This window comes from Chelmon rostratus, chromosome 4 (assembly GCF_017976325.1).
Source record: "Chelmon rostratus isolate fCheRos1 chromosome 4, fCheRos1.pri, whole genome shotgun sequence".
Lineage (NCBI taxonomy): Eukaryota > Metazoa > Chordata > Actinopteri > Chaetodontiformes > Chaetodontidae > Chelmon > Chelmon rostratus.
Window position 1 is genome coordinate 15759368 of NC_055661.1, and position 13678 is coordinate 15773045.

Here is a 13678-nt window from a genome sequence, read left to right on the forward strand (position 1 = left end):
CGTGCCTCAGTAATCTGGAGTTCTGGAAGAAGTCTTCCTCGTAGTCTTTAATGGAATCTATGCTTTCACCGCTGCTCCCTGCACATAAGACAACAGAGCAAGGTGTGAGTCCATGACAATTCACTTACTGCCTGATTTACAATAAGTTGGAAAAACCAAGAAGAATCTCCAAATAGATCCCTGGTTACCACAAGACGTGTCATGAATGGATGAATAAAGACATGATCACAACCTGAAAGTCCTCATTACCATAACCACGCGCAATTTTTGTTTCAATCCCTGTGCAATCTTTCAATATTTCTCAAGTACTTTCCATTGGAAATATATTTTCTCTAGTCTTTGTATAATATGTACATATATAAAGCTTCCTATATAACTTCCTACTTCCTATTTTGTATGATTTATTTTCCATTGCCTTTACTATTTTGCTATTTTTATTGATGCTGTCTGTAACACCAAATTTCCCCAGCTGGGGATTAATAAAGTTGATCTTGTCTTATCTTATTAGAAAACTTGAAAGTTACATGTAGTGAAAAAGATGGCTTAGCAGTACTTGTTACCTTTTCCTGTGACTACAGCAAAGTAACCCAGAGCCTTCATGGGAAACAGCTTGCCCTCCACTATTTGTTGGATCTGAAAGAGAAAATGAAAAAACAAAAGGACTTAGATTCTCATGCCACTACACTTTGTAGTACAAGCTTCCTAAACACTGGCTCATTGAAAAAAACATCAAGTTAAAATGCAAGTCCTGAGCTCCCTCTTGTGGAGCAGCTGCATATAGCTTCACTCAGAGACTCTAACACTTCAACCACAGGTTCGAAAAAATCTGCAAATGCAGCTGTTTTACTAGTTATATCCCACAATAAGCTAAGCCTTTTTGATGATCATCAAGAGGCACATCTATGCTTTCATCACAATACCTGATGAAATAAGTGACAAGGCATGAACATTCAGTCTAAAGTCAGCATAATTGTTTACATAAAAAAGCAACATCTTTGTTGTACTGGATTTTTGGGGACAGTAAAGCTGTCTTACTCTGCTCGGGCTGGCCAGGTTCTTTTCAGCCAAGTCCACCTTTGTCAGGACAAAGATGGTCCTCTTACCCTGGGGGTCCATCTGGCTAACCAAATCTGTTACAATGCTCCGCTCTGCATCCACACTGCCATCTGGAGGGAGACAAGGAAGGTCACAGGATGTATGATAATGGTGTACGTACTGTATCATCACAGTGAGGATGGTAAGGAGTACAAAAATACTGAGATTTGGTGTTTTGCTTAAGAACACAACAGGAAGTGAGAGATCTCCCCCACTCACTGACAAATGCTGCCTTTATATGGGATTGTTATAACTGCTAATAGCAAACTCACAGCTCACCCTGAATACAAAGAATGATTGCATTGGGGTTCTGCATGTAGGCCTTGCTGATGCTGAAGATGGTTTCCTTAGTATCTGATGCCATGCCTGCGGTCACCGTCTTAAAGAGACATAACAAAAAAGTTTGGTCTACTGGCTTTTATATGAGAGAAAACTCAAAATGAAATCAGGATAATAAATCACACAAACATCCACCTTGTGTTATTAACTCTACACGTGGAGCCATTAACTCAAACAGTAGAAGAAAAATGATCTAAAACAGACGTTCTGTTAGGAATATAAAACTCAAAGCAATGATGAAAGAGCAAAATAAAACAGCATTTGCTTATAAAGTATAGAAAGTATCCAGTATACAGTCAAAAACATTCCCATCCTTGGTTAAATAAAGAATGCATACTCACACTTATGACCCCTGGTAAGTCAACAAGTACCATCCTCTGGATGCCGGGGCCTTTCACACTCAGGGATATTGTCTGACATGCAAAAAATACACCATTATTCTATGAAGCATTACAGAAGTAAATCAGAAATTTGAATGGAAACACCATGTCCAACCTCAGAGCTGACTGTTTGTCCCTCCTTCACACTCTTCCTCATCCTCAGCTCAATCTCGTGCCTCAAGGCAGCAAGCTGCGGGACAGAAGCAGAGATGCCAGATATAATGGCGTATACAGTAAAAACGTTACTGCTAAAATTCATATTAGGAGGACTGAGTGAATGACTTTGTAACTTACATCCTCCTCCTTGGTAAGGTCAAACTCTCGGCCACTGTCCTTAAACATGGCAACATGGTGGGGGCCTTCGCTTAGCGTTACCTGCAGAAAAAGATGAGTATTGTCAAGGGCTCAAATACAGAAATCCATCAAAGCTGGGTTCCTGCAAATTTTCCACTCCCAAAATACCTTAATTATTTTCAATTATGGCTGGCAATGATTGTAATTGCTATGTTGTACGAATAAATATGTATGTCCTTTTAAGTGAAAGATTACAAAAGCATCAGCCAGTCTGGTCCATCATACCTTAACAGGAGAGCGGGTCATCATCTCTCCTGAGCCCCTGGGGAAGATCCTGGCCTGGGCTATCATCTCCAGCACACTGGTCTTCCCAGCACTCTGATCCCCAACAACAACCACCTGAAACAGAAGAGGAGGAAATGTATGAGGGGTTGGACAAAAGACAGATGAATGTACAGAGGAAGAGAAAAGGAGGACAGCTAAAGTCAGTGGTGTAAGGACAAAGTGGAGAAGGAAACAGGACGTAAGACAGTGTCTTAGCATCTAGATTTTGGTGTTGAGGTGATTCATTTGAATTAAGATACCAATTCTACCACAAAAAGTAAACAACAATTGGATATTAGCAATTTACTCTCGCCCCATCTGTATCAGAAACAAAAAAACATTTAACAAAATAAATCCTTCTAACACAGTGTGAACAGAGAGCCAAAAGACAAATAAAGAAATCCATTTCCCATGAACAGCAGAACTACAGTTGATTGCGCCTTACCCTGGGTAAGTGGTCCTGTGTGTTGTAGTTGGCATCGTAGTCAGACAAGATGTCCAGAACTTCGGAATACAAGTCAATAAGGGATTTCTACAGGAGAGGACACAAAAGCAAAAATATTAGTGATATCTATCTTCACATTGCAATTAGTTTGCCACTCTTACCCACAGTCACAATGGCAGCAAGTAGTAACTAAGAGGACACATCTGTAAAATGATCATGTTTGATAAAGCAATCTCAAGCTGGGCAAAACCCAAGCCCTGAGGGAAAACCGTTAAATGACATTTCAGTGTGTACATATATGCAACCCACCTTCACTTTCCTTTGGTGAATGCCCTTATCATCTTTTTGCAGCACCACTTTCCTTAACTCTTTATTCTCCTTCTCCAGTCTCTCCAGCATGCGCTGATATTTTAGCTAAAGGATGAACAGCAGAATTCCATCAGTGATCAGCATCAGCACCAATTCACATGTTAAAGAACGTTTTTGCTGAAAACTGTTGCCGATATCTGATCTAGTGATGCAAAGATCTTAATCGACTTTTAGGCCATTTTCATGACCTCTAAGGGCAATTTCATTTCACTGTGAAACACAACTTACAGTGTTGTAAAACACTGGACAAGAAAATAAAAAATCTGGATAACTTGCATGACATAACAGTTCTCTGCTGAGAGAAATTCAGTTTAGATTTTATGAATGGTACCACACAAGCTACTGTACTGTACCTGCGTACGGAGCAGCTCCTCTTGAAGCTGGTCTACCTTTTCTTTGTCTGATGACTAGAGGTTGAAGTGAAACAACAGAAAAAGAAAACAGCAACATACTGAGTTAATGCCTCCTTTCAGTTTTGAAGGGCTTCCCGTTACTCTCACTGTGCAACTTCACAAGCATGAATTCCCACCAGCACAACGAAGACTTACATGCACACTGTATTATAGAGAAAACCATTGTTGAGAGTCAAGTTATTGCATACAGAGAGGAACAGAAATCAGATTTCAAGCAGACACTGCTCATTCTGGTATTACTCAGTTTCGATTACCAACCTATTGATTCACAAACAGGCACAAATCACAGAGCGAGCCCCGAAAAATACGGCTGAATACAATCACAAAATCATTTAGTCATTATAGCTTGATTTTTTTCACAATTGGGCAAAACTCATTTGACTGTATCTCTTATGCACTTGCAACATGATTGTCAGGATGAGAGACAGGACAGAAAGCAGGACACACAGCATACATGAACAAATGGGACTGGCAGGAGAAGAAAGGGAATTTGACAGACAAACACACCAAATTACGTTATTAAAAACTATTTCTGCACTACACAACACAACAGGGACAAAAAGTGTGCAGTAAATTACCTTCTAGCAATATGTGCCAACATTGTATTACATATTTTGAAATTCCTTAATAAAGAGACTTCTCTAGGCCTTACAAAACTGCTCAGAAACTTGAGGCTTCTATCTTGCTGCTGACAACACGGTTGACTCTCAAATGTCTATATAGCTGGGTACATTCATGGTAGTAATTCAAAGTGCAGCTCACACCATGCAGCGGGTTGCCACTCCACTCCATGCAGTGTCTCTGTACATGAATGGAGTGCTGCCGATGATTATCCATCCATTTGCATGAGAGAGTGAGACTGAGCTACAGTACGTCACTGTGCTTCTGGGACCAGGCAGTGAAGGTCCATGCATGCCTTCTCCCCGCAGCTGACCGGTAAAGCACATCTTAACAAAGCCTGACAGACTATGGGGTGATACATGGAGGCTACTGTCAGGTAGTGTTGGGGACAGACTGAAGTTTGGAAGGCCAACACATCTGCACTACAAATATAAAATGAGGTCAAATCATTTAACAACACTAAGGCCATGACTTCAAGTAGAGGCCTAGACACAAACACCTGTAAAATGAAATGCAGTCCACTCCTCAGCAATGCAGAGAGGAGTTTAATTCATCTGTGCTGCATTGCATTCTATTTTAAGATGTTGCTGTCTATGTGGTGGGCAAAATAAACATTCAATTTTAAGAGAAATGGAACATTGCCGGCATAACAAACATTACATTCATTGTATGGCCACAGCACCTGGGATGTGTCACATTGTTAATGAGTAATTTTGCAGCTGTTCATGTTGTTGTGTGGTCCGTCCACTGTATATTAAGGAGTAACAGACTGCCACTAACATTTGGATCATCAATTCTTGTATAAAATACTTGAGTATTGAAATTGCCAGCGTTATAATTACAAATTAAGTTAGTTAAAAAAGGAACTTAACATCAGCTGAAAATCCAGTGGTTTAACTTCTCAACATGCTGCAGTTGTAGTGTTGAAGTTTGTCAGTCCACTGCAACACAACTGTTGGGCGTGCTTACAGGTGTGACAGGGCACATCCAATCACACCCATCACTGACGCCGGGTGTGCTCACAGGTGCAGCAGACTTGAAACTTTTTATCAGCGAGGGAAGTGAAACACTGCTTTTCAGCCTGGTGTTAAATTACTCTGTCATTTTGTCAGGCAGACAATCCGATTGTCCTAGAATATATATTCTGTTTGCTTTCTGCAGCTGTGATCTTTTAGGAGACGTTGGTAGGACAGGGCGGAGCTAAGTGGGTTGGGACCTTCACCTTGCGTTTCTGTTGAGGGGGGCTGGGGTTCGGAGGCGGACTGGGAGCAGGCTCTGGCGGTGGGGGACGCGCATTATGGGCTGCTGCGGCCCGCCGGACCTCCTCCTCGTGCCGCTGGATCTGCTGCTGAATAAGAATGAGCTCGCCAAGCAGACCCTGCTGGGGTACGTCATAGTGAGAGACAGGTAGGAGCAGCAAGACAGACAACAACCAGCCACTGCGCTGGTCAGCCATACAGGCAAATGCTGCACCCAAACACAGAAGGGAAACCTGGTCTGTGTCTCAGTCACTTGCATTGCTGCTGGAGAATCAGGATACAGTCAAAGCTAAAGTTAAACAGAATCAAGGTCTTTGGATTTGATAATCTTGCCACCGTCATCAGTGAGACCCAACAAAGTCAGTCTCTCTCAGACACAAAGGGGAGATGCCAAACTTTGCCAGACTGAAGGCAGAGGAGATGACTAATACCACAACCAGCACCTCTCAGCAAGTGGCAACAACAGTGACTCTGTTCCCTTTCCTCACCATCATGCACCACTGTGGATTAATGACTGCACGTTCACCATGATTCAGATGACACTATAAGTGATTTTCATACTTAAACTTAGCAGAGTAGCATACAGTAAGAGAGTGGAAATTCTAGTTTTACTGTAATGGTAAAATAATAACCAAGTTCAGACCAAACATTTGGCCTGATGAAGCTGAAGATGATGATTAAATAAGCGGAGCCAGCAATGGGAGATTTCTCCACTAGGGGTGAAGCACAAAGCATACTGTGTAGCAGGTGATATTTGCTTCAGTTCAGGGGTCCCCAACATGAGACCATCATTTAACTTTGTGCTATTTTTTGTTTCTTTCTGCTCTGTGAAATGCACATAAATATAGCTGCTAAATTGATTTTGAGGTAAAACATTAACTTATAAGAGTTGTGTTGTGTTCTATTGTATGTGCTCATGTTGGAGACCATGACTGCAGACTAAAAAGCAGGGCACAGAAGAGGAAAGATGTCATCTGTTTTTCTTTCTTATTAAAATTACTGGTCAAACCATAACACCATATTTTCAGTCTTTGAACTTGAACTCTTAAAAACACACAAAAACCAAAAAATAGCACAGAGGGACACTGAAACTGGTCACTTTGTGGAAAAGAGCAAAACACAAAATGAACAAAGCAGAGAGGACAACAGAAATGAAACACATGTGCATACAAAATGTTCTGCCAGAGACTTGTGTCTAATATAATGTTAGAAAAAGGATGACAGTTTGATTAAAAAAAAACAGTTGAGAAGAAGGATAAGTAGTAGAGGCTGTTTAGAAGCGATGATCAGCGTGCATAAAGTCAGGTTACACTCAGTCAGAATGAGTGCCATACAGTTTGCACATGCTGATGGTCAAATGTTATAAATGTAGGTAATACCAAACTGAAGAACTAGCTGCTCTGAAGTGAGACTTGCACTTAAATGTGGACAACTAACCATATTTTTAGTCATATTGTCACTATATGAAGGTCAAATGTGATGTGAACCATTTTTTTTTACTATAACACTGCCACATGGCCTCAAAAGCTTATCCTGATTATACTGTAGGCTGGCAGCCAGTCTGAAACTCACAAATCATATTCAGTAGAGCTGGCTGATTCAAAACACACAATAAGACATTAAATTTCTGAATATTACAAAACACACGCCATTTAGTGCTTTGTGAGTGCATATTTTATATAATTAGGACCTTTTTAAGCACAACTTATGTGAGGCAACATGAGGTGCCGTCCTTGCTTTTGTGCCTTTAACCAAACACACTCGGATCTATGTTTCTTGAGTAGATTTTCATTCAATCCACTGCAGTTCTCGCCACTGATGTGAAAGGTAGCCAGGCTGCAGACAGGAGCTGAGTGAGACTGGTGGTGGTGTCAGAAGTGTCAGCAGGTTTTATTAACTTGCCTTTTTGTACTGCTTGTCGCTGCCATCTTGCGTGGCTGCAGCAGAGGAATCTGTGGCTTTTAGTGGCGGATCGCCTGAGGTTTCTACCAGAGGAGACACAACAACACAGAATGGGGTTACTTATGAAAACGCATCTTTGACTAATGAGTGCTGAATATAAAGAAGCTTAGGGAAACAATAATACCCATAGCAAAAAGATAGCCATCATTGAAAGCATGCCTAGGTATGATTGGAAAAATAAAGACCAGAATGATTAAATTTCAAATGTTTGGAAAATCCTGCACTGATATAAGTTGTACACATATATACATACGCATATATAAAATATACTGTGTAAAGTAAATCTGACAGTTTTTAATTTTACATCTACCTTAATTGACCAACATTTTAAAACTACCAAACTCAACTTTCTTTTTGACAGTAAGAATAAAGCAGTCCAATCAAGGTTTTGGTTTTGTGATTATTGAATTATCGACCGAGGTAACTGACTTATTTGCAGTGACTCGATGCCACTAATGCCTGGTCCTTTAAAATAGTGCAGGCCAAAGCAAAAAATAAGATTGTTTAAAGAATGCATTGCCAGTTCTTATGGTATTCTTCCAGTAAGAGTGGAAAAGTATCTTAAAAAACATTTTAAAGGTTCCATTTAAACAAACTGTTGGACACTGAAACTGTGATTGGTGGCATCGTGGCCATAAAAGCAGTTACAGCAGGATGAAATAAAACAACCCTGACAATGAAATGAAGCACAAAGAAAACTATCACTCAATGCTCAAAAATACTTCAATTAAAAAGTCTTTTAAGTAATTTAAAAGACGCTACTGAATTCAACGATCCAACTTGCCAAAAGGGACCACGTTGTAATGCCGTCTGCTCTGGCAAATGTAACATCTAAGCATTAGCAAAAGTTCAGTTGAAAAGTATTTTCCTGAAGTTATGAAAGGGTTTGAAGTTGAACAGAGAAGAATTAGGAACACTCCTTTGCTTATTTTATGACTCACAGCAGAGGTGTGGTCCTGTCAGGGATGGCAAGTGACTTTGGAAGATGAGGTCTTTCCTTATATCACTATACATGATCTCAATGCATCTTAGGACTAAATGGTTATTGAAAGTATTAATATTGTTATTTTATGTATTACTTTACCACTGTTTAACATTATTTAAATAAACAAACATTTAGCAGCTTGATATATTGTTGTATGTTGTGCATATCTTCCAAACATTTGAGAGGAAATAACTAAAGGCAGAATGAGATCGCCCCAAAGATTAGTGAAAGTTAGCGTGATTAAAGAAAACAGCCCGTACAGGCCAGGGGAGAGAGAGGGTGGAAGTCAAAGGAGGCAAAAACCACACAGATAGGACAAAGTACAGCCAAGGACAGCCAGGTTAAAGAAAGTCAAAAGGGAAGAGGGGACATACTAAAGGTGAACACGCTGGATCTGTATTTAAAGCTTTTCAGTCAAGGAATACTAAAAATCAAAACTCAACATAATTCAGAAAGAGGGAGAGAAACTTTAAGAGTGAGGCTTTTAATTATTCCAGTAAACATATGTCAGCCACAGGGTAAAACTGGAAGTCTGCATCAATAAACATACTCCTCTGAATACCCCGAGTCCAAGATGAGACCTTTTCACCATCCTAGTGACAGGTCATACATTTCACTGAATACAGAACCAGCGTTAACCATGAACACTGCCATCGACAGCAGCACTGGTCTGCAACCTGGAAACCAACGTCCTGGGAAGATGCACTGCTACCACCTTCAGAACCGAACCATGGCAAGCAGGGACCCACAACCATACCAATATCGTGGCAAGATGGTGGACAAACAGCGGCAGAGAGAAAAGAGGGGAGTGGGCAGCGCTACTGAGTGCGGGGTTTACACACCTAACAACAGATGCAGACCAGAAGCTCCTTTGACTTCACTACCCAAACTCACACCTGTGAAGAATGTTGAGGAGGACAGGAGGGCAGGGGAGGGGGAGAAAGGAAGAACAGCACAAGGTAAAAAATCATAAAAGACAGAAGCAGAGGGATGGTGGTCAAAGCAGGGACACAACTATGTAAATGACGTGTATTAACACAAAGCCATTGCTGTGCCAGAGCTTCGAATCAAGTAGCCACTTCATAAGAAACTGTTAAAAGAGACAAGCACACTCCAAAGTGGGTCTGATCCTCAAGGAGCCCAAAATTTAAAATTGTGTCAATACCAGCCAATCGAGAGGTTGCTCTACTTTACTGGCTAGAGACATGCAGGCAGAATTCTTTGTTTATGTTTCATTATAACATAAAATATTATCTCTTCTTTTACCTCATGACTTGTATAATAAATCATGATATAGGGCAATTTCATGGTTTGACGTCTTTTTTTTTTAACTCTTAACAACCAGACTGCTGAGCTGGAAAAGTAGAAACAGAAACCTGTTGCTGTTTGCTGAATAATCTCAAGGAATTTCAGATGGCATAATAGTGAGTGGATAACATTATTCTAGGGTGAGATGTCCCTTTTGTCAAACAGGCTTCCATACAGATGTAATATGTGCACCATGGTGTGCCATTAGCAAATGAAATCAAAACCCTTGATGCAGGAATGATATGAGTGGTTTGAGGACGTTTGAGTTTCACCTTAATTGTTGCTAACCCCATATACTTTACTATCAGGGATTTGTGCTATTATACTATACAAAACATCTTCAGCATTTAACACACTGATTTTCAAAAGATGGTGTGTGGGGAGCATTTCAAGTATCGAGAGCTTTAATCTTACTAGACAACCAAATGTAGCAAAATGAGGTTTTAAAGCAATACAAAGGAGTTTTTTGTGTGTTGTTAGGTATAGTTTTTAAAGCAACTACAAGGAACAAGCATTTGTTTTTTTAAGCAAGTGAAAGAAAGATGAAGTAATGTATATTTGTGGCTAAATAAGATTAATAACTGTAATATGACGGTGGTGAAACTTTGTTTTAGTGCCGTTCATGCACCTAGATAAGAGGCCTAAAACAGATTTGGGTGCTCTGTAATAATCATTTTGATGAGAGAGCTAAATTTACGAACATTCCTTAGTAATGTTACATAAGATTATATTATATAATTTAGGATTGGTTTTGAATCCTTTCAAATCTCACAACTGTCTCCATCTGTTGAATTACTGACCAAGGTTGACTCATGTTTTTGCCCATGCTCGATCACTGTCCCTTCACACTTTTTTTGTTCTTCTGTAATTTTTCTGTTTCTCCTTGCAGATCCTGCCCTAGTATCATAACCACGTATCATCACATCAAAAAGAAAGTTCTTGTATGTAAAGATCTCATCCTGCTTCCTTTTAATGGGCTAATGTACTACTTACAGATACTTTGCCTGGGAAAATGTAAACGTAGGCTCTTCCCATCTGCATGCTGTAAAATGTTTCATCCTATTTTGCAGGGAATCGGATCCGGTGAGAGTAATAAATATATTGCAGTGAACAAAGAAATTAACAGCCAACCCAGGGACCAGGTGCCCGCCAATGTGCACCTGGTCCCATTTAAATAAATGGGTGTACGCAACATCATAGTCCAAGACATGTATATTAGCATTGCCTACAATACTACTGACCCAGAATACATTGGTTATTGGTTATATGATGTAAAAGAGAGCTCATTTGGCAATCACAAATATAAAAAGGGGTGTTGCAGAAAAAGCAGTTATTTAGAGCATGAAGCAGGCCATTTCCTCACATTATTTCATAACTCTGCATTGTTATCTTGTTCTGCAAAGGTTACTCTGACGTAGGATAAACCACAGATAACATACTTTAAGCATGATATAGGGCACCCATGTGGATTGTTAGATATTACCTATAAAAGCAGAGACTAACGCAGGCTTGCTTGGGCACAATTACAGTTACTGTTATGAAACCTGGATATTGGACTAGACACTGTGATGCCTGTAAATATTTTGATAATGATGATAGTTGTATTTTTGTTACGATGCAGTAAATTTATTGAGACATAGTTGAGGTTCTGTTCACTCACCAGAGGACAAGAGGCTTTTGAGGAAAGTGAAGTTTTCGCCTATCTTGTCCAGGTCAGGTAGTAGTTTGGCTATCTCCTCCATCTCTGGCAGGGCTTTGGCCAGTTTATCTGTTGGTACAGTAGATGTCAAGTGGAGAAGATGGAAAGTTTGGCAGTCTTGTCTCATGATTCTTAATTATAACACAAAGAACAACTGTCTCTGTTTAAATGAAATCAGGAATTCTTTAGTAAGGCCAGGTATAAGCACATTCAGTGAATAATCACCTTAAAAATGAAAACACTTACCAAGATCAATTTGTTCACTCAGTTCCCAGACAAAATCAGGAATGACCCAGTTGTATTCACTAAAATCAGGCAGCATGTCCTTCCATTCTTCATAGGTCTGAGATAAAATGGCTTATGTTAGCTTCACATGAATGAATGTTTTCCCTTTACTGTTTTCAATAATATGACACGTCAGAAAGAAAAGGCAGGGGACAGCTCTTTAAAGCACCCAGGGAAAGATCTTGTAAATTCTGAAATTGTTTCGTTAATCGAACAGCTTTGGCTTACAACTCTCTAACTCTGCGCTGGTGTGATAACCGAACAATAAAAAAATGGTTCATAAGCGAGAAAAGGTAGAGAATAGTTAAGAAATCATGATTTGGAAACACTAAGTATTGACCTTTTTGGCGGTGTATCCTCCTCCCACCGCCGAGCCTAGCAGAATGTATCGGAGCCTCAGCAACCGGGCAGCGAGGCGGGCAACCCAGAAGTTGCGGTGCTGCTGGTAGCTACGGCCCCCTAATCCTGGGGGAGGCTTGGGAGGCCGCATGGGCAACCGTGACATGGAGGTGTAATAGCGGGCTGCCGTGCGATGAGGGGCTCGCTGAGGGTTGGTGTTCCCCGAGTAGCGGTGATGGATGGCACGGGACAGTGGGTGCAGCTTCTGCAGCGGTACCCGAAATCTCACCCCCATGTTAGTGGAAACCAGGTTCCTGCAGGCCATGCTGAGATGACAAGGAAATTTGACACTAAACTATACAAGCTCACCTTCCTCCTGTGCCTATAAACACCATAATTGCTGAATATACGTAATCTCAGTGGAAGCTTCTACCGAACCCCTCAACGCTGCCCCTAATGATGCAAGTACTGACCAATGAACAACATAAATCAATGCAACATGTACAAAATCCATAAAGTTTGCTGTCTATTATTATATAATTAGCTAAGCAAACAGCATTGGAGAAAAAACGTATGTAAACTCAAGTCACAATAGCCTGAAAATAATTTGTTGGCAAATAACGTGAACTCAGACTGTTAGCTAAACCATTCCCTGGTAAACGTTAGCTAGCTAACTTAGCTGGCTAGAGTAACGTCAAAATACACAACAGATGCACAAGCCGGTTTGCAATCTACCAAATGCCAGTGACTGTGTGGAGAGTGGTTCTGCATCTATTTAGCTCTGAAATATTTTTTAATACGAGTCCCTTTACTTGGACGACTGATATTTACATGAAGCAGGTAGCTAGCTTCGCTGTCCTCAGCTGTCAAAATGACCAGCTGTATGTGCTTTCCTCATACCACAGCTAACACAACTAGCTTCTGTTACCGTTACCTTTATTAAATGGTAACTTACCATGTAGCTTTAACGTTACTCCCGACACGCAACATGGTGCTGTAATCAACAGCAGGTAAACGCAAATTTCTTTCTAATTCACTCTTTAGGCACGGTTCAATCCATCTTTCCAAATGGTACACATTTGCTTGCCTGTTATGGCAGCTAACTAGCTCGTTAGCTAACAAGGACACAGTCAGAATGACAGTCCATTTCCGGTAAAAGGGACTACCTTCAAATCAGCCCTGACGGAAAATGCACCAGTGAATTACTTCCCATGCATCCAAAACAGAGTGCACTCAATAACTGAACCCTCGGTCCTCATCTTAAATGTGTAGGGGCTCTGAATTCTGTTTATATGGGACAGCACTTGGGTAAATAAATTACCTTGGCCGATTTGTAATGTCATCAAATGATAATAAAGTAATCATGCTGACATTTTCATACAACAAAGACACACTGGACATTGTGCTTGCTACAATGTACACATAAAGTCAAAATGACTTTCCCTGTCTAAAGTTTCTATCATACTACATGGGGGTTAAAAGCAGACACCATCCTGAGTGCCACCTGTCAGCTGGGACATTTATTACATTTGATAACATGATGATAAAGAGGTCATTTGAA

At 40.4% G+C, this 13678-nt stretch overlaps 1 protein-coding gene across 4 annotated transcripts in view; it reads right to left on the reverse strand.

Annotated features, from left to right (window-relative positions):
- Positions 1 to 13232, reverse strand: part of opa1 (OPA1 mitochondrial dynamin like GTPase) — a 38234-nt gene extending 25002 nt beyond the window's left edge. Inside the window, exons 1-18 of one of the 4 annotated variants that reach the window (XM_041934703.1) lie at positions 13073 to 13232; positions 12119 to 12443; positions 11740 to 11836; positions 11455 to 11562; positions 9329 to 9382; positions 7442 to 7524; positions 5503 to 5658; positions 3600 to 3653; positions 3187 to 3291; positions 2878 to 2964; positions 2394 to 2507; positions 2109 to 2189; positions 1930 to 2004; positions 1776 to 1847; positions 1375 to 1474; positions 1036 to 1166; positions 561 to 633; positions 6 to 78 (exon numbers count right to left, since the gene is read on the reverse strand). In XM_041934703.1, coding sequence (XP_041790637.1) covers positions 6 to 78; positions 561 to 633; positions 1036 to 1166; positions 1375 to 1474; positions 1776 to 1847; positions 1930 to 2004; positions 2109 to 2189; positions 2394 to 2507; positions 2878 to 2964; positions 3187 to 3291; positions 3600 to 3653; positions 5503 to 5658; positions 7442 to 7524; positions 9329 to 9382; positions 11455 to 11562; positions 11740 to 11836; positions 12119 to 12443; positions 13073 to 13107 — 1823 coding nt within the window. In that variant the 5' untranslated portion in view covers positions 13108 to 13232. The remainder of the gene's footprint in view (positions 1 to 5; positions 79 to 560; positions 634 to 1035; positions 1167 to 1374; positions 1475 to 1775; positions 1848 to 1929; positions 2005 to 2108; positions 2190 to 2393; positions 2508 to 2877; positions 2965 to 3186; positions 3292 to 3599; positions 3654 to 5502; positions 5659 to 7441; positions 7525 to 9328; positions 9383 to 11454; positions 11563 to 11739; positions 11837 to 12118; positions 12444 to 13072) is intronic. The other 3 variants (XM_041934704.1, XM_041934705.1, XM_041934707.1) reach the window with 3 other exon arrangements.
- Positions 13233 to 13678: the final 446 nt, after the last annotated feature.